The 24,260-nt window shown below is 40.4% G+C and overlaps 1 protein-coding gene across 3 annotated transcripts in view; it reads left to right on the forward strand.

The window, feature by feature from the left end:
- ctnna1 (catenin (cadherin-associated protein), alpha 1) overlaps positions 1 to 24,260 on the forward strand; it is a 146,710-nt gene that overhangs the window by 55,131 nt on the left and 67,319 nt on the right. For all 3 annotated transcript variants that reach the window (XM_067996449.1, XM_067996448.1, XM_067996447.1), the window contains exon 7: positions 4,152 to 4,355. In XM_067996449.1, coding sequence (XP_067852550.1) covers positions 4,152 to 4,355 — 204 coding nt within the window. The remainder of the gene's footprint in view (positions 1 to 4,151; positions 4,356 to 24,260) is intronic.

Genomic DNA, 24,260 nt, shown 5'->3' on the forward strand with positions numbered 1-24,260 from the left:
TACTGTATACTTTCCTCCAGTCTGATAAACAACCATTCACCACTACTCTCTGCTTTCTGTCCCTTAGCCAATTTCATATCCACACAGCCACTGCCCCTTTAATCCCATGGGCATCAATTTTGCTAACAAGTTGATTATGTGATACTTTATCAAATGCCTTTTGAAAGTCCATATGCACATCAACTGCATTACCCTAATCAACCTCCCCTGTTACTTCATTGAAGAACTCAATCAAGTTAGTCAAACATGTTTAGTTCCTGCTGACTTTCATTTATGAACCCATATTTTTCCAAATGCTAATTAATTTTGCCCCAGATTATTGTCTCCCAAAGTTTCCCCACCACCCCAGTCAGGCTGACTGGCCTGTAATTGCCAGATTTATCCCCCTCCTTATTTGAACAGGAGTGTAACATTTGAACCCTCCAGTCCTCTGGCACCACTCCCATATCTTTTTATTCGTTCATGTGGTTGTTGCCGGCAAGGCCAGTATTTATTGCCCATCCCTAATTTCCCTTGAGAAGGTGGTGGTGAGACATCTAAGGAAGATTGGAAGATTGTGGCCAGAGCCTTCACAATTTCCAGCCTTGCTTCCCTCAGCAACCTAGGATGCATCCCATCCAAACCAGACTTTTCTACTTTGAGCACTGCCAACCTTCTTAAGTGCCTCCCTTTTATCTATTTATCCTGTCCAATTTCTCTACTACCTCCTTTACTGTGACATTGGCAGCATCCTCCTTTAGTGAAGACTAATGCAAAGTATTCATTTAATACCATAGCCATACCCTCTGCCTCCCACAAGATTTTTGATCCCAAATCAGCCCCACTATTCCTTTGACTCCCTTTTTTACTATTTCTATATTATAAAAGATTTTTGGGTTCCGTTTTATGCTACCTGCTAACCTATTCTCATATGCTATCTTTCCCACTCATTTACATTTTCAGTTCTCTCTACTTTCTGTATTCAGCCTGGTTCTCTACTGTATTAGAATCTGACATTTTTCAAAAGCCTTTTTTTCTGTTTCATTTTAATGTCTATCTTTAGTCATCCAGGGAGCTCTAGCTTTGGGTGTCCTTCCTTTCCCCCTCATGAGAATAACAGTGCTATTATAATAGAATCATGCCTTGGTAATGTGAAATCTTTTTTACACCAACTCTTGTAATGAAAAGAATTGAGTGTACCTGCTGGAATCTTTAACTGTTAATTATTCATTTGCTGTTTAATTGACAGTTATAAAACAGCTGATGGATGGATTACAGCTAGCATTTCATACATGAACATTATTTACATTTATAGTGCAAGCTTTTCCTAGATACTCCAGACATGCTTTTAAGTATCTAATGAGACTACACAGTTGTATCTATTTGTTAGACAGCATTGGGACCTGGAGGCCCACTTTCTTTCATAATTATGGTTCTTTTATGATCATTTGACTTGTAACACATTGAGCATATGTTATTTAATAAAACAACATAATCCTGGAACTCCCTACCTAACAGCACTTCACAACCTTCACCACACTGACTGCAGTGGTTCAAGAAGGTGGCTCATCACCACCATCTTGGGCAATTAGGAATGGGCAATAAATGCTGGACTTGCCAGTGATGCCCACATCCCATGAATGAATTTTAAAAAAACAATAACAAAGGGTTAAGATAATTCTGAAATTTGAGATACTCTGATGTGGCTATACCCTTTTTGCTTACTTTCCAGCAGAAAGTATGCAGTAGTTGGAGGGTCCAGCACTATGCTAAATTTCAGGATTGTCTAATATGCACCTCTGGCAGTCCAACCCTCAAATCCCAGGCAACTCAGTGCTATTTGCTCTTGTAATTCATATTTTCTTTTTTGTCCTGTTGAATTTTGCAGACCTGCAGCTTTAGAAAGCCTCATTGGTAGATAATTCCTAAATCAGGACACCAAGATCTGTTTGTATTAGTGACTTAAAATATAGGCAAATTATTGAGAATGTGGATTTAAACTTATCCACAAGGACAAAACTGGGATACTTTTGGCTTAATGGAAGCTCTGAGATGGTGCAGAATTGTTTTACTAATACTGAGATTATAGAAGCCTTATGTTGACTGCCCTACAGATGTATGCCTGTTCTTTTCAAATACACAGAATACAAGAGTTGTTTCTATTGGATCCAGAATTGGGGTTAATTTCTTCTATCAATAAAATGTGCTTTATCCTGTATGAATGCATCTATTGTACATCAAAAGTATGAAGTGGTTTCAGTGAAAAAGGTCTACTGTTTTTTTAACTAACTTCATTCTGTCACTGGTTAATAGAGGCACTTTGTTTTTTCAGTAAATGCTGCACCTTCCTTTGTTGAGCTTTCATTTATTAAATTCTGAATCCAACAAAATCATGCCAAATTAATATTGACACTTTGTACATTAAGATGTACAAACTTAACCACTGATTCCAATTCAATTTAAAAAAAGATAAAATGTTATTGAGAAATGAGAGAATAATTCTTACATTTATAGCTTTGAATTCTATACATTGTGTATCAAATATACAAGGGACAATTACCATTAGTGTTTTGGTATTGGTTGAGTGTTTTTATAGAAACTAAAAGGAAGGTTATGGTTTTGTATGGTAGGTAGCTTAAGTGCTTACCATTGGAATTTGAGGTGCTGGTCTTGTTTTCAGTTGAACTAACTTGGCACAGTTGAGTTTTATCTTTTCTCAAATGGGGGTGGGGGAGCAGGAGTAAAAGGAAATAAAAAGGTCCATTATAAGAAAATTCCACCTGGTTACCTGGTCAGGCAATGAAGCTTGTTAAACTTGTATATAACCTTGGGCAAACCACACTTGGAGTATTGTGCACAGTTCTGGCCTCTATTATAGAAAGGATGTAGAGGCATTGGAGACGGTGCAAAAGAGATTGACGAGGATGATACCAGAACTGAGAGGATATACTTATCAGACAAGGCTGAACAGGCTGGGGGTCTTTTCTCTGGAAAAGAGAAGGCTGAGGGGGTGACCTGATAGAGGCCTATAAGACAATTAAAGGGTTTGATGGGATAGACATGGAGAAAATGTTCCCACTTGTGGGGGAGTCCAAAACTAGAGGTCATTAAATATAAAATAGTCGCTAATAAATCCAATAGGGAATTCAGGAGAAATTCGGTACCTAAAAAAAAAAAAAATGGTAAGATTGTGGAACGTGCTACCACAAGGAGTATTTGAGGCAAATAGCATCAACGTTTGAGGGGAAGCTCGATAAGCACATGAGGGAGAAAGGAATAAAAGATATCATGTTAGGGTTACATGAAGGAGGGAGGAGGCTCGTGTGGAGCATAAACGCTGGCATAGACCATTTGGGCCAAATGGCCTATTTCTGTACTGTAGACTCGATGTAACTCCATGAAGAAATGGCCCTTCCCATCTTAGCTGGAGGTAACGTTGTAGTAAATGAAGGGGTTGCATGGAAGAAAGCTGTTTAGTATGGAAGAAATGGGAAAATTGTTTTGTTCTCCAGACTTGGGTTGTAATATGTACATTATAAACATTTCCAGAAATATTTTGCCTCAGAGATCCAAGATCATGTCTGTTAAAATACAAATTGTTGAGTTTTCAAACAAATGTGTTCATTTATGATAAATCGTTTTAAGTTGCTTTTGTCACACAAGGCACGAATCGTGCTAATTGAGTTTGGGCCAGTTAATTAAAGGTCACGTTGCCATAAAATGTATGCCTCCTATTATGGGAATTTTTAAAGTTTAGCTGTTATGGATGAATGCCCTACCTCAATGTTAAGGTTGCAAAAGTACTCAAGCTGTCATTAAAATCTATGCTCAAGTATATAATTAAGAGAACATCCCAAAATGAATTAATGTGCCTGAACAAGTGCCAGCCAAAGATGAATTCTTGTACTGGGGCAATGGGAGATAATGCTTTTGTGAGCTCTAAGCCGTGCGGAAAGGATGACTGTTCTGTTACTTCAGATACAAGTTGGAAAATTGAGCTTTTTAAGTAATCTGTAAATGCAGGACTCTGCTCCATTTTCTCTTCCAACTTATTCCCATGTATGAACTTATTCATGGAAATTAATCTCATGACTCAATGGTAGAATGCACAAATTAAAATGAAGATATTAAAAGTAGAGTGCTTTACTAAACAGTTTTCTTTGTCCCATTAGAAACAAATAATTGTGGATCCCCTGAGCTTCAGTGAGGAACGTTTCAGACCATCTCTGGAAGAACGACTTGAGAGCATCATTAGTGGGGCTGCACTAATGGCAGACTCGTCTTGTACACGTGATGATCGACGTGAGCGCATCGTGGCTGAGTGTAATGCAGTGAGACAGGCTTTGCAGGACCTGCTTTCTGAATATATGGGAAATGTAAGTCAGTTGAAGTTCATTTTAAGAGTTAAATGTTTTGAGCCAGTGTTTATGCTCGGTCTTAACATTCAGGTTTGTGTTTTGTAAAAGTTAAGACTGGTGATCCTAATAGAATCCTATTTGAAAAAGATAATCAATGGAGCTTTATTTCTGTTAATAAATAATGCAAACACAGCAAATTGTAAAATGGAGGCATTTCACTTTTTTGAGGCGTGAACTGAGTCACTTGGATAATTAAATTATAAAAGCTTGCAGAATCCTGGGAGACAGCATGTTAAAGTAGCAAGGTTGTGCAATTAGAGTTTGTAGTTGCATTTAACACCTAGAGGTGATATAATAGTCACATCATCCTGAAGTGATCTGACGTTGAATGATTCCGAGCTTTCATTAAATGTAGCATAAAACAGCAACTGGCATGATTAACTGGTTGTTTTTAAAGAATGCTATTTTTATTTTATGCAGTCATGTTATATTCTCTTCTCATGCAATATAACTGGCCAGTAACACTAATTGGTTGGTCAATCTACTTATACTGTCAGTTTATTTTCTAGCTTCCAGTGTAAGCTGTTGCTTGTTGAAATCTTGTTTATCTAGCTTACCCTATTGTATGTTTGGAAATATTATCTTTATTTGACATCCTGTTGGTTGGAATTGTGAAGCCGAACATGTACAGCGCATAGATGTCAGCTTCTACCCATCACATTGTAAATATTGAGTAAATTGATGATTTTTATTGTGTAGGTAAATTCCATAATTATGCAGGTATATTTACCATAAATTATAACACATTTTGAATAACCAATAAATTTACTTAATTTCATCATAGACACTGGAACAATAGTTCTGTGTCTATCTTTTGTCCGTTCACGTACTCCTTTTGGCTGCTGCCCAGACCCAAGCCCATTACTTCGGTCACCCTTTTATTTTTCTTCAGTCCCTCCTCAGACTCTTCTCGTCACCCATCCATGATAAGTACTTGAAAGGCAAAAATTTGCAGGGTTACGGGGATAGGGCAGGGGAGTGGGACTAGCTAGATTGCTCTCATGTAGCCAGCGCAGACTTGATGGACCGAATGGCCTCCTGTGCTGTAAACTTTGATACCTTTCGTTTCTCACCTCTGTTACTTTGTCCCTCCCCAACCCATCACTACTCTCTACCTTCCTACTCTCTTTCCACCATCCCAGGCTTAAATAGCCCCTGAATAAGCCCATGGCTACAATCTGTGTCTCTTTGCATTCGGAAAGGTTCATCAAAGTATCCAATGATGCCTCCTTATGAGCAGCAATCCCAACTTCCCCATCATCCTGCTGGAAGCTAACCTCACCAACCTCTGACCATTTTCACCCACACCCACCGCTGGCCAACTGGCCTTCGGGGGTTGAAGGGTCACTGTCCCCATCCACATTTCCCTCCAGAATATCTATTTAATTTGCTATCCATGACGGTACTCCAATGATTGCATTGACATTCTGACTTTGAAACTCAGCTCATTGGTGGTAACACCTTGCCCCTTACCAAAGCCTGCCTGTCTTATACTTTCCATCACCTCCCCTGCCTAAACTTCTGCGTTGGCTATGCGGCCCTTATCACCAAGTAATAGTTTTAGTCTCCCCACCTACTTCTCTGGCACCTTCTCTATCAAGCACCTTGTTCTGTTTCACAATTCTCGCTTCTTTTTAAGATCATTGTTGTCTGCCAGCACTCCCCACCCCTCCCCCAAGCCTCACCCTGAATTTCTCGCCAGATATCCTTTTCCTCTCTCGGCCCCTGAGCTTAGCACCAACTTATCCTCAGTGATTTCAATTTCCAACTTGGTTTCTCCCCTCATCCTCATAATTCATTGCCCTTCTGTTCTCCCTAAATCTCTTCTGGCATATAAACTCTGCTACTCATATTTGTTGCCAACCCTCAACTTAGCCATCTCCTGTAGCCTCCCTGTTTTTGTAGTCCTGATCACTGACCAGACTATCTCTGACCACTTCCTTACTACCCCTTCCAACCTCACTTCCTTCTGCAAATCCTTCCCCCAGCTCGAGCCATAAACCCCCATCTCTCTCATCTCTCCCTCCGTGCCCTCTCCGAGCAAATGAGACCCACCTTTATGTTGCTTTTGTCTCCATTCCCACTAAAGTGCTGACCATCCAACTTCTTTTCCTACCCTTTTTACGAGCTAATGGTTTCCTCTCCAGCCGCTGCCCTTCTCCCTTTCAAAACCATTGTCATCACTCCTTTCTTCAAAAAAAACTCACCCTCTATCCTTGCAAACTACAATTTCCAAGTGGAATAGTGTAGCTAACCTTGAACTGCTCCTGCCACAAAGGTTCCACAGGATACTTTTTTGATTAAGTGTTAATTGAAAACACCTTTTTTGGAAGAAACTTTTTTTTTTGCTTGAAATTATGTCAGAAGGTTGTCACAGAAGAAGCTACAGGTGAATAGCACAGGTAGTGTTAAACAATGTGTAGGTGAAGCATTGTAGTTAGAAATGGCCTCGAGTATAGACTTTCCTAATTGTGTGGTATGCTTGCTTCTGTTGAAGTCATGATTGTGACTCTATGGGGGCTTAATCCGCAATTAAATAGTTTCAAATACATTCGTTATAATTTTTTCACCCCTCTAAATGATTTGCAGTGGATGTGTTAGATCTATTTGAGATCGATCTAGTTTTGGTTACATTTTTGAAAAGCAAAGTGTGTGCGAATTTAAAAAAGAAACTGCAGAAAGAACAAAATGCTGGAAATACACAGCAAGTCTTGTGAAAAGAAAAGCAGGCTAATGTTTTGGGTGTAGAACCTTCGTCAAAATTTGAAAATAAGTAAGCTCCTGAATAGGACTTCAAAAAAAAAAGGGTGGGGAGCAGAAGAACAAAGCACATCAGGTAAAAGTCAAATGAGGAGTGCTGACTCCTTTCAGAGGCAGTCCATGGCCTACAGTTTTTTTGCTATCCTAGAAAGAGATGAAAACTTAGATTAGAGATAATCTGTAATGCATCCTAGGTTGCTGAGGGAAGCGAGGGTCGAGATAGCAGAAGCTCGAACCATAATCTTTCAATCCACCCATGGATATGGGAGTGGTGCCAGAGGACTGGAGGATTGCAAATGTTACACCCCTATTCAAAAAAGGGGCATGGGATAAACCTGGTACCACAGGTTACCAGGCCTGCCAGTCAGTCTAACATCAGTGGTGGGAAAACTATTAGACCATTGTCAAGGGCAAAATTAATTCTCACTTGGAGAAGCATGGGTTAATCCAGCACAGATTTGTTGAAGGCAAATAGTGTCTGCCAAATTTGAATGAGTTCTTCGATGAAGTGATAGATGGTTGATGACGGTAGTGCATATGAAATAGTGTGTGTTTTCATGTAGTTAGGCTGGTGAAATGGGCAGACACATGGCAGATGCAATTTAATGTGGACAAGTGTGAAGTGATGCACTTTGGGAGGTACAACATGGAGAGGAAGTATAATCGAAATGGTATTATTTTGAGGGCTTATGGGTGCATATTCACAAACCTTTAAAGATGGCAGGGCAAGTTGATAAGGCAGTTAAGGAAGCGTATGGGATACTTGGCTTTGTAAATAGGGGCGTGAAATACAAAAATAGAGGTCATGCTAAACCTTTACAAATCACTAGTCAGGCCTCGGCTGCAGTATTGTGTACAATTCTGGACACCACACTTTAGGAAGGATGTCAAGGCTTTGGAGAGTGTATAGAGGGGGTTTACCAAGATGATACCAGGGATGAGGGACTTCAGTTATGTGGGGAGATTGGAGAAGCTGGGATTGTTCTGAGCAGAGAAGGTTAAGGTGAGACCAAACAGGTTTTCAAAATAATAGGTTTTGAAAGAGCAAATAGGGAGAAACTGTTTCCTCTGGCAAGTGGGTCAGTAACCAGAGGTCATAGATTTAAGATAATTGGCAAATGAACTAGAGGGGAAATGAGAATTTTTTTTCAGGAGGTTGTTGAGATGTGCAGCACATGACCTGAAAGGGTGATGGAAGCAGATTCCATAAGTAATTTCAAAAGGCAATTGGACATGTACTTGAAGAGGACTAATTTGCAGGGTTATGGGGAAAGAGCTGAGGTGTGGGACTAAATTTAGACAGCTTTCAACGAGCCAGCACAAACACAACGGGTCAAATGGCAGCCTCCTGTGCTGTAAGATTCTAAGATCTCGGGAATGGGAAAAATGCACACCAAAAAATCCCTTTCAAAATGGAGTAAAAGTTGGATTGCAGAAATGGGCAAGAAAATGGAAGGGAAAGATAAGATCTGAAGTTAATGTTTGGACCAGAGTGCTATCAGTGTCTCCTGAAGTTTCTGTTGAGCTTGATTGGAACAGTGTAGGAGGCCAGGTATATGCAGACATTTATTTAGTTTTTTTTTGGAGCTGTTGTCACCTGTTGGTGCACTCCATGTAAAACAATGGTAAATGGGGCAGTGATTGCACTGTCATTGCAAGTTCGTTAAAGCTGAGATGATTGCTGTTTTTATATTAATCATTTGTGTGCTTAATCAAATTATGCTGAATCTGATATTCTGATGAATTTTGCTACACATTTGATGGATGTTGCATTGTTGCAGTAAATCCTCTGGGCTGGTCCTGGCATTCTCAACCTTGGTCATGCAGTTTCCAGTAAATTCCACAGCTAATGCCTGCATTTTGGTCATGTTTTGCTTCTATTGCATATTAAACACTCATTGTATCTATCTAGAAGTTTTGCATTCTGGCGAAGTGACCAACATGTCTGTCGATGAAGCATGCTCATTAGCTGAAAAAAAATCAATGAACTCTCAAATTTCTGCTCATCAGTTGCATTCCTGCTTGTTGAAGTTTCAAAATCAAGCAGCCCTGTGTACAGCCTGCAGCTAATAGGGTGTGAAAAACATGATTAGCTCAAATGCCGTATGGCGGGAGAAGGAATCATACACCACTATCTGTTCAGCAAACCATGGTGCTTGGATAAAATCTTTGACTATAAACCAATCAGAAATGACACACTCAAAAAAAAAAAATATTATCTCTAAGAAAAAAAAATCCATTCACTGCAAAGCTACCAATGAAAAACTAGCAATTGTCACAAAACCAACAAGTCAAATTGCTTTTTTAAAAAAAAATGAGGGCCATGTTTGTTCCCCACCCATCCTCACTACCTTTTTTGAAAATTTAAATTATAGTCTAAATATGAAAGATTGTGGAAAAATGACTCAACCTTTCAATAAATTCTGTCTTCCAGTAGCTAAAACATCTGTTCAAGCAAAATGTATTTTGTATTCTCATTAGTTCTAAAATTGCAAGGAAATTTCTACCCTAATTAGCACTGGAACTATGCATCCACAACAGAGTAACTTCCAGATTTGTGCTTTATACTATTTTTAGAACCATGTACAAGATTGCAAAAGTAGCATTTTAATGCATGAACATCATCAGACCCTTATATTTACTGAAACATTCTTGCTAAATTTTGATATAGCATTAGGGTATGTGACAATATTAGTCATGTTGCCAATGTTTAGTTATCTTCATTTCTAGAAAATCCACATAAATGCAGACCAGTTTTTATATAGCTATATATTCTTGCAGATACAATGATTACAGCTGTCTTTGTAGCATCATAGAATCGTTGCAGCACAGGAGGAGGCCATTTGGCCCATCAAGCCCGTGCCAGCTCTTTGGAAGAGCAATCCAGTTAGTCCCATTCTCCTGATCTTTCCCCATAGCCCTGCAAATTTTTTCTCCAAATATTTATCCACTTCCTTTTTGAAAGCCACGATTGAATCGGTATCCACCACCCTTTCAGGCAGTGTTTTCCAGATCATAACTACTTGCTGTGTAAAGTTTTTCCTCACGTTGCCTTTGATTCTTTTACCAATCATCATAAATCTGTGTCCTCTGGTTCTTGATCCTTCTGCCAATGGGAACAGTTTCTCTTTATTTACCTAAACCCTTCATGATTTTGAACACTTCAATCAAATCTCCCCATAACCTTCTCTGCTCCAAGGAGAACAACCCCAGCTTCTCCAGTGTCTCCACATAACTGATGTCCCTTATCCCTGGAACCATTCTAATCTTTTCTACACCCTTTCTAAGGCCTTCACATTCTTCCTAAAGTGTGGTGCCCAGAATTGGTAACAATACTCCAGTTGTGGCCAAACCAATGTTTTATAAAGTTATCAACATAACTTCCTTGCTTTTGTATTCTATGCCTCTATTTATAAAACCCAGGATGCAATATGCTTTTTTAACCATAGAATGTTTATCTTGAAATGCACGAAGAGACTGGACAAGGCCCGTAAGACTAGACCCATTCTATCTGACTGAGATTTTGTTTTCACAGTGTAACACAAGAACTTAGTGAGAGTTAATGTGGTCCTAGAGAAATATATTGTAACAGATGTCATCCAAGTGCACAAGCTTATACCAGTCAAGAGTCGAGACAATTTCATTCCTAATGATTATCACGTACTACTTCATGGGGGCGCGGTGGGGGGGGGGGGTGGGTGGGAAGGAGAGCATCCTAGTCATGGATATGATTATATTCAAACCCAATGACTTCATTTATATAGTGGTCTTGTGTAGCTGGATAGGTAATGTAGTCTTTTGTCTGAATTGTCACAGACAACCCTCTTTTTAAGTTATGGTTTAATGGTTTTGTCGGTCAAGTACTGCTAAAAGGAATGCAGTTTGAAGGTCTGATTTATTATTGGTTTACATTTCTGGAAGCTACTTGGGAGTAAATTGTGAACAGTAAAACAGCACTGATTTGTTTGGTCAGCCTATGGACATACCATAGGTCAGGAGATGCTCAATTTCTGTTTTGTTGTGTCCTTGACCTTCTCCAGAGAATAGTAATTTGTGATGTTGGCTACGGTAAGTAATGAATTGCACTAAGTGTTCTGATTACTAGGACCATCTATTTCCATGCAAACATACACTACAATGCAGTATTTAATTTCAGGAACTCTCAAGGATACATGCTTTCTAGTGGCCGTTATTAGGAACATGGATGACCTAGATGAATCCTAGTCGAGTTGTTTTTGACTTCAAATAATTCTGATGTAAATTTGAAGTCCTAAATTGATACTGATAGCCATCTTAGACTGCTGTTGCCTAAAATCTAAATGTACTGTAGCTTTAAATGTTGCCATTTCTGGTTGAAACTATTAGTGCATAGAGTAAAAGTATAGAAGTTGGGAATGTCATGGGCTTGCATTTTAACTATCTGGATAGTAGTTTTCAACAATTTTTGGTTTTTTTTACCCTTTTTTCTCCTCTCAATGTTGTATCTTGGTGCAGACACACAATTGTAGGGTTAGTGCAGCTGGGTTTGTATGTATGAGTCCTCTGGATCTAATAATTTGCTGCTGTCACTGCAGTCTCCTTTACATTGGAGACACCAAAAATAAATTGGATGACACCTTTTGTGGAGCATCACCATTCAGTCCACATTTAATTCTGACCTGTATCTTCCTACTTCAACCCAACCATTCCCTTTTTGGCCTCCTATATAGTTGCAGCCAAGCTTAACACAGACTAGTCTGCAGTATACAGTATCAGTGGAGTGGCATTTGTTTTTTCCTACATTGAGCAGCGAGTTTACAAACTGTCCAGGTGGACAATAGACTTGGCAGATTTAAAATGTGGTTTTGCAAAGGGCTGGAGTTATATACCTTACGTGAACTTAAATCCGAGATGGTTTTGCTTTCAAGGCAAAGAGTCGATTTCCATAAGCCACCCTATGATTTGAAACCTTTACTCTTGCTTAGTATGGGTTAGCGTGTTCAGATTTAACAATTAATGCTTAATTGTGGTATATATTCATGTCCAATGCCCACCGTATTATCCTGTATTTTAATAACAAGGAATTTAGGCTGAAACTACTTAGTTGAATTTATTTACGTTAATAGTACAAAAGGCAAATGATGTAACCAGTTTCTGAATTGGCTCAATACAAAAATGTTTTAGAATCAGTTCACAAAGGCTTGAAATACCCTTTTTAAACTGGGAAGTGATACTTTTAGATAAAAATTAGATTTGTTTCTTTGTAGACCTCCAGATATGGTGGTGTAGGCGTATGATGCAATCTCCATCCATCCATGGAATTTGGATGTCCTGCCAGAACTGAAGTCTGAGAATTTCCCAGTACCTGATCAGTGCAAGGGTCCCTGAAGTCAGAGCTGTTAGTTAGCTATTGAGGATTCAGGATTGCTCGATGGCTGGTGACGTGCGGAAGTGGATTTTAAAAAGTCTGTAGATTATGCATTAGCTCCTACTTTGGTGCTATTTTTTTGGCCCTTCCTATATTAGACATGAGGTTGGTCTATTTCAAAATCATGTTTGCGTCCAGGTTTTCACATCTAAGTGTGATGTCCTTTCAATAATTCTTGGACTGTACAAGTAATTTCTCAACATGCTCTTGAATGCCTTTTCTAAAAAGGGCATGCATGAAATGGTCAGCATTAACTCTGTATTTGAGTACTGGTCAATTTTTAATGTAATTGAAGTGATCATTATTAGGGATATTCTTGGTTCTGTTTGATTTTGGGCAGCTAGAACCTACTGTTAGATATGTTTATGCACCCATAAATGTACTCCTGCAGTACTGCATTTAATGAAATACAGTACATATTTCAACAAGAACAACTTGCATTTATACAGTGCCTTTTAATGAAGTTGTTAATGAAGAAAAACACCCCAAGGTGCTTCACAGAAGCATAATCAGACTAAAATCAAGACTGAACCAAGAGAGGAGATATTGGGATAGGTGACAAAGCTTGGTTGGAGATAGGTTCTAAGGAAGGTCTTGAAGGAGGGGAGGGAATTCCAGAGCTTGGGGCCTAAATGGCTGAAGGTAAGTCTGCCAGTGGTGGAGAAAAGGAATTTTGTGATGCGCAAGCTGGCAGAGTTTGAGGGACTCGGTTATCTTGAGGGTTGTAGGGCTGACGGAGGTTAGATTTAGGGAGGAATGAGGCCATGAAGGGTTTTGAACACAGGGATGAAAACTTTATATTTGAGGCATTGGGGGACTGGGTGCTAATGTAGATCAGTGATGATGGGTGAGTGGGACTTGGTGCGGGTTAAGATACAGGCAGCAGAGTTTTGGATGAACTGAACTTTTTTTAAAACTTCATTCTCTCTATGGGCTTCACTGTCAAAGCCAGAATTTATTGCCTATCCCTAGTTGCCCTTAAGAAGGTCTTGGTGGACCACCTTGAACTATTGCAATCCGTGTGGTGAAGGTACTTCCACAATGCTGTTAGGTTGGGAATTCAAGGATTTTGATCCAGTGACTATGAAGGAACAGCAATTATATGTCCTAGTTGGAATGGTGTGTGACTTGGATGTGATGCTTCTTTCTATGCATCTGCTGCCTTTGTCTAGGTGGCAGAGGTCGCGGGTTTGGAAGGTGTTTCCGAAGAAGCCTTGGCGACTTGCTGCAGTGCATCCTTTGGATAGTACGCACTGCAGCCGTGGTATGCCGGTGGTGGTTTATAGAGGGTGGAGGATGGGAGGCCGGCCAGAAGAGTATTGGAATAGTCAAAGTCTGGAGGTAGCAGAGACATGGATGAGGGTTTTGATAACTGTGCTGAGGCCGGGGCGGAGACTGGCGATAATGTATTGGTGGAAGTAGGCCGTCTTTGTGATTGAGAGGATATGAAGTCGGGAGTCAAATTGGACGCTGAGGTTTTGAACAGTTTGGTTCAATCTGAGACCATGGCCAGGAAGCGGGATGGAATTTAAACTGTAGATGGCTTTTTAAATGTAGCCTGTTCCAAATGATCAAATTGCAATAAATTAAGTGAGTTTTGTGTGGTAGACTGATAAAATCAAATCACTTTTATTTTCAACTGAGGTTTAGTTTTCACTGCTTGCCAGATTAGGTTCATCTATAGAGGAGAAATAACATATTAGGCTGTCCCAATTGAAATTCAAGTCACTTTCTTCACATTTAAATCGACACTGGTAAAATTCCATTAGTCATTTTACACTGTACAGGAGACAGGGTGGTAAGACTGATGTGCTTCAATCATTATTCACTGCTGTACTGGATATGGTAGGCTTCAGTTGCCACTTCCAAATACAGTACAGATTGCTTTTTGAGAATGGATGGTTGGCAAATGAAAGCTTTCAGGTTTGTACAAAATAGTGCCATATCTGTATACTATACAACCACCTGCAGATAGATTGCTTTGATCAAGGCCCACTTTGAACACTACCAAATACTTAAAACACTTCCATTGTTGCAGCAGCATGCTAATAAGATTAATTGAGCTAACTGCCCATGTGCAGTTTTACATCAGAAATTCTGCTAATGCTGTTGCAAAGCATTGCTAAATGTGTCTGGCAGTAAATGCATTAGAAATGTATTTTGCTGATGAGAAATGAGATCAATAAGTCCTTCCCAGTAAGCATTTTCTAGATTTATTGGTGAATGGTAATGAATACTTGTGTGGTGCTGCTGCCTCAGTCCTTGACCCCTTGGGCTTTCTAAAGCCTCAGCCCAGTCTCATTTGTACAGCAAACTGTAATTTATGTTTGTTCACAAGTGGTGCAGTGTTCGTTGACTTAAACATGACAATTCGTATTTACTGAGGAAGATTTTATGTTGGTCTTCAGGCTTGAGAGGAAAATGGGCAGATCTTGAATACTTGCCCAATTGGGTAACTTTCTCTAGCATAATGAATATGCTGAAAATATTTATGGTGCCGGAGAGGTTTTGTATTGAGCATTAGCGCTACTGTATTGTGTTCAACTTTGGGATTTTAATAAATCCCCGCTATATTTGTTGACTCCTAATTAACCGTAGTGAGTACTGAGTTTCCTTTGGGAAATATTCATTACCCTTTGACAAAAGTAATAGAAAAACAACTTGCATTTATATAGCACATTTAACATAAGACGTCCCTAGGTGCTTCATAGCGTAATAAGACAAAAATTGACACCAAGGCAAAGGAGAAGATATTAGGACAGGTGTCTAAAACCTTGGTCTACGAGGTAGGTTTTAAGGAGGGTCTTGGGAGGGGGAAACAGAAATGCAGAACTTAGGGCCTAGATGGCTGAAGGCACAGCTGCCAATGGTGAGGTGAAGAGAGTGGGGGATGCACAAGAGGCCACAGTTGGAATGAGGCAGAATCTGAGGGTTGTAGTGGACAAATAGGGAGGGGCGAGGCCATGGAGGAATTTGCACACATCTTAAAAGGGATGTGATAGTTCAAATGCTGAAAGTCACTAGCAATTTTGATGAAACAATAGGGACACTTTCATGTGATACAAAATGCTTTATCTTTGATATATTTTGTGCCGTGGTAACAAAGTTAGTGCATCGTTATCATTGTCATCTGCTTAAAATGACTCTCATCCATTATTTTTATTTATATAAAAAGTTAACTGTCTCTGCAACATGAAGCTTTCATGGGTGGAAACTTACTGCTAATTTTTTTTTAAAATGGGAGGTAGAAAAATTGTAGATGGCTTTGTTTGGGGTGGGCATTGTTAGCTATATTGCTGTATATTTTATATTGTAAAGTACATTTGTTTAATGGTACTTAATCACTAGAATAATAAAGTAATTCAAATTCCTTTTTCCTCTGAATTGCATATATTTGCGTTATTGATTGCTGGAAGCTTAAAGGTATTTGCAGAAGTGAATGCCTGAGCAGTAATAACATACATTTTTGCATATTCACTTTGATTTAAAAAAAAATGAGATTGGGGCAACTTATTGTGGGCATCCAGGATTTCTAGAAATTAAATATATATTTATGCACTCCAGAAATGTATTGGTATTGGTGTGAAAAACTGAAGTGTGGTTCTTTCCCCTTTGAGCTGCACAAGCCAAATCAAATCATAACCTTGCTATCATTGGTTTGTTGAATTGGTGCTGGCTCTTATCTGGCTGATCATTGGCTAATATACCTTTTTTTATTGAGTTGGATGTGGCACTTCAAAAGGAGCAGATCACATGATTGCTCACCACTCCTTTCAACATCACTGCCCACTCAAAATGGTGAGTTGAACTTAGTCATTTTATTGCTATGGGTATGAAAAGGTCAAGTACCCAAAGATAGCACTTTGCTACATAATGATACAAATATTTTATTTTAAAAATCACCAGTCATCTGTTTATCTTTACATCCGTTTAATTTATTTCGGCCCTGTTCTCTCCACTTGCACCCCTCTCTTCCGTTCTCTTGCTCGCATGCTCTGTACCCCTCCCCACCCACTGTTCGCGCACACTCCCTTTTGGTTACTCACACGTTGGAGTAGAGCATTGGCTTCGATGTGTAGAAGGCAATAGAGCCCAAATTGCTAAGTGTTTTGTACAAAGCCATTTCAGAAATCATAAGGGTTGTTTAGTATATCAGAAAGATATTAGAAAAACGTGAGACCAAGCAGTGGATAGCTAAATAGAAGGTTGACTATGTTCTACGCTGTAAGGAAGAAGCATGTGGGTCAGTCAAGTGTCATTCCACGTATGTTATGGCTGCTTCCTGAAAATCCCTGAGGTTCCAGTTGGAGTATTTGCAAATATGCCACTTGAGTAATTCTTAGTACACTTAATAAGCATTACTATCTGGTGTTGACTGGTACATGCAATCATGTATTGGTCAAATTGATCCTGGCAGCTGATATAGCACCTCGTTAGGGCCTTCTTGATATACTCGTGTGAGGGTGGTGGAATAAAGATTTGCTTACCTTGGGTCATTTTTTCATCTGTACATCACAATCTCACCCATCACCTTGGGCCTTGCAAGATAGTATTTTTTAAGGTTAGTGGTTTTAGTTTGTTTGGGTTTAGATCAAAATAAACTGGTGCAATGGCATAGGTCCTGTTGCTTTGTAGGTACTGAAGGAGGAGGCTGCATGTGGCAGTCTGCTTAAACATAGTGACGTTCAGACGCATGTTGCTTTCAAAAGCCCATATACAGTCAATCTAGCCTTTTTACTATTATGGTATGTGGATGATGTTTATTTTTAATGTTTATGGACTTAAACTTATTTTTTGTATGGTTTTGCATTGTCTGGACCAGTAGTGAAGACAGAATAACTTATGTATTTGGATTTCATACAATTGCCCTAACCAAATTTTGACCCCTGAAAATTCTGACTATAGCAGAACTTGCAATTTTGCTTTTCCCTTAGCTTCCCAAAGCAATCTTAACTATTAATATTCCTGAGAATTTATTGCAAGTGCAAAGAATAAGCATTAAGTAAATATGTATGGTTTCAACATACACAGCAAAAATGAAAATACAACTTCGTAAAGTATAATTCATGGGAAATAGTAACCTTCAATGTAGAAATTGAAAATTAGAAATTTTATATTACTGCATAATATTTGCAGTTGATATGTGACTAGAAAGGCATAATTTTAATTCAGGTCCTAGAGCACTCCTGCAGAATTTATAGAATTCATCTTCTGGAGTGCAAGGCTATTACCCTTTTGCCTATATTACAATTTGTGCATAAACCAAGCTTAGCTGTCTAAGCAAAATGCCCAGTCCCATGTAGATATAGCAGTAAGCCTAAACATGGACATTCCTTTAAGAAAAGTAAACATCTAACACTGGCTGCAAGTCTTGTAACAGCTTACACTCTGTAGATCATAATCCTTCTTCCTCCTTCTCTCCCTCCCATTTGGAGGCACCAAAAAAACCATGAGGAATTTTCAACTGATGCCTCAGATGTTAAGTGTCACCTGTGACTTTTGGTTCACTGTTTTGAAACTGCCCATACAAGAACTGATCTTTCAGCCCATCCCTAGAGCCAGTGATGTGCTTTTTGCCTTTGCTATCTCTCCTTTTAAAAGTGTTCTCAGAATCTACTTGATCATGCTTTTTGGTCAATTTTTAAAAATTTGATCATGGGATGTGGGCGTTGCTGGCAAGGCCAGCATTTATTGCCCTTGAGAAGGTGATGGTGAGCCGCCATTTTAAACCACTGCAGTCCATGTAATGAAGGTTCGCCCACAGTAGGGAGTTCCAGGATTTTGACCCAGCGACGACAAAGGAATGGCGATGTGTTTATAAGTCGGGATGGTGTGTGACTTGGAGGGGAACTTACAGGTGGTGTTCTCAGATGCCTGCTGCCCTTGTCCTTCTAGGTGGTAGAGGTCGTGGGTTTGGGAGGTGCTGTCAAAGAAACCTTGGTGAGTTGCTGCAGTGCATCCTGTAGATGGTACACACTGCAGCCACAGTGCGCCGGTGGTGAAGAGAGTGAATGTTTAGGGTGGTGGATGGGGTGCCAATCAAGCAGGCTGCTTTGTCCTGGATGGTGTCGAGCTTCGTGAGTGCTGTTGGAGCTGCATTCATCCAGGCAAGTGGAGAGTATTCCATCACACTCCTGACTTGTGCCATGTGGAAGGTGGAAGGGATTTGGGGAGTCAGGAGGTGAGTCACTTGCCACAGAATACCCAGCCTCTGACCACCTCTTGTAGCCACAATATTTGTGGCTGGTCCAGTTAAGTTTCTGGTCACTGGTGACCCCCAGGATGTTGGTGGGGGATTTGGCGATGGTAATGCTGTTGAATGTCATGGGGATGTGGTCATTGCCTGGCATTTGTCTAGCGTGACTGTTACTTGCCACTTATCAGCCCAAGCCTGGATGTTGTCCAGGTCTTGCTGCATGTGGGCACAGACTGCTTCCTTATCTGAGGGGGCTGTGAATGGAATTGAATACCATGCAATCATCAGTGAACATCCCCATTTTTGACCTTATGATGGAGGGAAGGTCATTGATGAAGCAGCTGAAGATGGTTGGACAGAGGACACTGCCCTGAGGAACTCCTGCAGCAGTGTCCTGGGGCTGAGATGATTGGCCTCCAACAACCACTACCATCTTTGTGCTAAGTATGACTCCAGCCACTGGAGATATTTCCCCCGAATTCCCATTGACTTCAATTTTAACAGGGCTCCTTGGTGCCACACTCGGTCAAATGCTGCCTTGATGTCAAGGGCAGACACTCACCTCCCCTCTGGAATTCAGCTCTTTTTTTGTCCATGTTTGGACCAAGGCTGTAATGAGGTCTGGAGCAGTGGTCCTGGCAGAACCCAAACTGAGCATCGTTGAGCAGGTGAATAAGTGCCGCTTGATAGCACTGTCAACGACACCTTCCATCACTTTGCTGATGATTGAGAGTAGACTGATGGGGCGGATTGGATTTGTCCTGCTTTTTGTGGACAGGACGTACCTGGGCAATTTTCCACATTGTCTGGTAGATTCCAGTGTTGTAGTTATACTTGAACAGTTTGGCTAGAGGTACGGCTAGTTCTGGAGCACAAGTCTTCAGCACTACAGCCGGGATGTTGTCAGGGCCCATAGCCTTTGTTGTATCCAGTGCACTCAGCCGTTTCTTGATGTCACGTGGAGTGAATTGAATTGGCTGAAGACTGGCTTCTGTGATGGGGATATCGGGAGGAGGCTGAGATGGATCATCCACTTGGCACTTCTGGCTGAAGATGGTTGCAAACGCTTCAGCCTTGTCTTTTGCACTCAACGTGCTGGACTCTGCCATCATTGAGGATGGGGATGCTTACAGAGCCTCCTCCTTGTTTAATTGTCCACCACCATTCACGACTGGATGTGGCAGGACTGCAGAGCTTTGATCTGATCCATTGGTTGTGGAAACACTTAGCTCTGTCTATAGCATGTTGCTTCTGCTGTTTAGCATGCATGTAGTCCTGTGTTGTAGCTTCACCAGGTTGGCACCTCATTTTTAGTTATGCCTGCTGTTGCTCCTGGCATGCTCTTCTACACTCCTCGTTGAACCAGGGTTGATCCCCTGGCTTGTTGGTAATGGTGGAGTGAAGAATATGCCGGGCGATGAGGTTCCAGATTGTGCTGGAATACAACTTAGTGATGGACATTGAAGTCCCCCACCCAGAGTACATTCTGTGCCCTTGCTACCTTCAGTGCTTCCTCCAAGTGGTGGTCAACATGGAGGAGGACTGATTCATCAGCTGAGGGAGGGCTGTAGGTGGTAACCACCAGGAGGTTTCCTTGCCCATGTTTGACCTGATGCCATGAGATTTCATTAGGTCCAGAGTCAATGTTGAGGACTCCCAGGGCCACTCCCTCCTGACTTTGTTTATCACTGTACCGCCACCTCTGGTGCATCTGTCCTGCCGGTGGGACAGGACATACCCAGGGATGGTGATGGAAGAGTCTGGGATGTTGGCTGAAAGGTATGATTCTGTGAGTATGGCTATGTCAGGCTGTTGCTTGACTAGTCTGTGGGATAGCTCTCCCAATTTTGGCACAAGTTCCCAGATGTTAGTGAGGAGGACTTTGCAGGGTCGACTGGGCTTGGTTTGCCTTTGTCGTGTCCAGTGCCTAGTGGTCCGACGCCGGGTGGTCCATCCGGTTTTATTCTTATGACTTTTTGTAGTGGCATTGTACAACTGAGTGGCTTGTTAGGCCATTTCAGAGGACGACTAACAATGAACCACATTGCTGTGGGTCTGGAGTCACATATAGGCCAGACCGGGTAAGGACATTAGTGAACCAGATGGGTTTTTACGACAATCCTGTAGTTGCGTGGCCACCATTACTGATGCTAGTTCTGCTCCGACTCCATTTCTCTGCTATGAGCAGACACAGACTACATTAAAAGTTGTTTGTGTAGAGTATTTGGTTATATTGACCATTTACTTATCGACAGAAACTAGAGGAATATGACTAATTTTACTGTTCCAAACTTATTACAAAGCTATCCGTTTAAAATTCTGCTTACCCTATAGTTTTGTCGAGATTCCATGCTGGTATATAAAGGGTTATCTAGTTTTTCAAAATACGCTTGGAAACATCAGTCCCAGAGGACACTACAATACTTGTGCTCCACAGGAGGGTGGTAGGTCACAAATGTAACAACCAAGGAGTTGAACTCATCTAATTGCTCCTGTATCCTTTTCCTCTTCATTGGAAAGCATTCAGACATCTTTCTGCGTGTGAAAGGTTCTGTTGTCAGCTGTGGCTCAGTTCATAGCACACTCCTCCTGAGTCAGAAGGTTGAGAGTTCAAGTCCCATTCCAGAAACTTGAGCACGTAATCTAAGCTAACAGTCCAGTGCAGTACTGAGGGAATGCTGCACAGTCGGAGGTGCCGTCTTTCGGATGAGATGTTAAACCGTCTGCTGCCACAAGTGGACATAAAAGATCCCATGGCACTATTTCAGAGGAGCAGGGGAGTTATCCCCGGTGTCCTGGCTGATATTTATCCCTCAACCAATGTCACTTGAACAGATTATTTGGTCATTATCACATTGCTGTTTGTGGGAGCTTGCTGTGTGCAAATAGGCTGCTGAGTTTCCTACATTACAACAGTGACTACACTTCAGAAGTACTTCAGCTGTAAAGCACTTTGGGTCTTCCTGAGGTCATAGTGCTATATAAAAGCAAGTCTTTTTTCTTTTAAAGTAGTTTGTCCACTTCCTCGTTCTTACTTTTCATTTCTCTGCAGTGTACATAAAGCGGCAATTTAATACCTATTATTTAAGTATAGTGATGCATAGTCAGGGGATGGGCCCGTATCTAGAGTTCCCCCGGGCCATACAAGTGCCCCAGGGAAGGAAGAATTTGTGCACTCTCTTCCTCTCGGGCACAGTGCACTTGAAGTGTGTTCCTGTTGGACACCCACAAAGTGGACAGTGAGGAAAATTTTCTACATCATTTTCAGGCCACGGCAAGTAACACCAAGGGTACCAATCGTAAGTGGATGTTTCCTTTCAACAATCCCAGCTACAAACAGCATATTTGTGCAAAGGGTTGTAGGGTATCAGTTAACTTGTGGACTGCCAGACAATAAATATATAAAATAAAATGAATGGCCATCTTGTTCACCAACAGAGGTTTCTGTGGATTCTATTTTGTAATGTATTTGCAGGGGCCTCTTTCCAAGCATTATTGCTTTAGACCTCTTCAGAAGGATATGTATCTTGGTTACCCACTTCTGTTTTGAGCTATTGGTGTAATTGTCCAGTTGGACGATTAACAAAGCGCAAGGAAACAAACTTACCTAGTCACTGCCGTCTTTCTCTGAAATTTATTTTCTATGTACAAATCTGTCCCATTTGGACAAATTGTTCATAAAAATGCCACTTCCTTTCTTTTCTACCCATTATCTTGCTCTCTTCCACCCAGTTGTCTCCCAAAGGACTACTGTTGATACCTTTATCCAATAATAGGAATAAGAGCCTTGACCATCTTTCTTTTTCCTGCCCCTGCCCCCCCCCCCCCCCCCCCCAACCCTTTGATGCTGAGGGTAATTGTGGAGCCCCTACCATTGCCCTGTTGAATCCAGAATTGAGAGCAGACCCAGGATGGAAGCTGAAACTTTTCTTATCTATTATACTGAGCTGAGTCAGCTGAGCAATTGAACTAGCTATTACACTATCTTATCAATGTGGTATTATCTGATGAGTGAAAGCCAATTACGGACCACAAAAACAGTGTAGGAATGGGAAATATGCTGGAAAATAATATCAGTAACTGTATAAAATAGAGAATTGCCCATGGTTTTCTTGTTTGCTCGTTGCTTGACCTGTTTATGTTTGAGGGTATGCCTCATTTAAATAAAATGAGGACCTTACTGCACTAATCTCAAATCATACTTTTGTCCATGACTTGAATGTTTTCATATCCTTTGGAGCACTTAAACATACCAATACGTAATAACATCTTGTTTTCCACAAGCATAACATGTAGATTGAAAATTTGCACTTAGATTCCAATTGTCATTAATTCCATGAAAGCAGCACTCTTCTAGTGAGTATTTCAAATTGACAGTGCAAAGAAAGAAAGAAGAAACTTGTAGTTATGTCATGCTTGATCATGTCTTCAGGATGTCACAAAACTCTTAAGAACTAATGAATTTCAAAATTAGTTTGCTAAAACGATTTCAAAATGTAATTTGGAGAGGGTAGCAGTACAAAGTGCCATACTGGGTGTGCTACAACTGAAATCTGCAATCGAACTTTGAAGTGAAATCCACAAATGTGTAATCTTGATGCAAGTAAATTTCCATTTTTTAAATAAGCAGTACCAGTATAGTCATGACTTCTAGAGTAAATGAATTCTACTATAACTCATACTAAAGTAAATTTTAACATTTCCAATCAAGCATCAAAGGATATGGAATTGCATATTTTGATTTGTATTGGATAACATTCTGTCCATTTTGGATTTTTTGAATTGTGGTTGACAGCAGTTGAAATTAATTTTCCAGTGCTCAAGTTCTACCACCAGAGGATGCTGATGAGTTTTATAAAGACTGTTCAGATGTATGGAATTAATAGTAAATTGGCTAATTGTGTTGAAAATTGGCTTAGGATTGGGAAATAGCTGGCAATAATGGGGAAAAGCTTTGGCTGGAGGGCAGTGATTCTACAAGGTACTGTTCCAGGACCTCTGCTGTCAGTGCTAGTCATAAGTGTTGTGAAAAGGAATAAATCAAATGAAATTTGCTGATATGAAGCTTTAAAAGGTTTTAAAAGGTTGAACGTACAAGGGATCTGAGCCAATTAAATGGCTGAGTAAAGGTATGATAGATGGCTTTCTAATGTACATTAGTACAAGATGATATACATTGGATCCTGAAACCTGGATTGTGTGCAGAGTGTGCATTTGTCATGAATAGGAGAAAGATTTGGGTTTGAAAGAGTCATTCATATGAAGCTTTCATCAACCAGGCTAATCATGTACTGGGGTTTATCTCAAGGCATCTCACTAAATCAAGAAACAAGTTTATGGGTCATTGACAAAGCCACATTGACAGTGATGTGTGGTTTTAGGCACCCTATTGTTAAAACAGCTGATGCGGTGGAAAGATTTTAGAGTAACGCAAGTTTGAACAGAGTTGCAGAAGTGAGCTCTTTCTGTCGAGAAAGGGAGATTGGGAGGCAGTGTTATT

This window comes from Heptranchias perlo, chromosome 14 (assembly GCF_035084215.1).
Source record: "Heptranchias perlo isolate sHepPer1 chromosome 14, sHepPer1.hap1, whole genome shotgun sequence".
NCBI lineage: Eukaryota > Metazoa > Chordata > Chondrichthyes > Hexanchiformes > Hexanchidae > Heptranchias > Heptranchias perlo.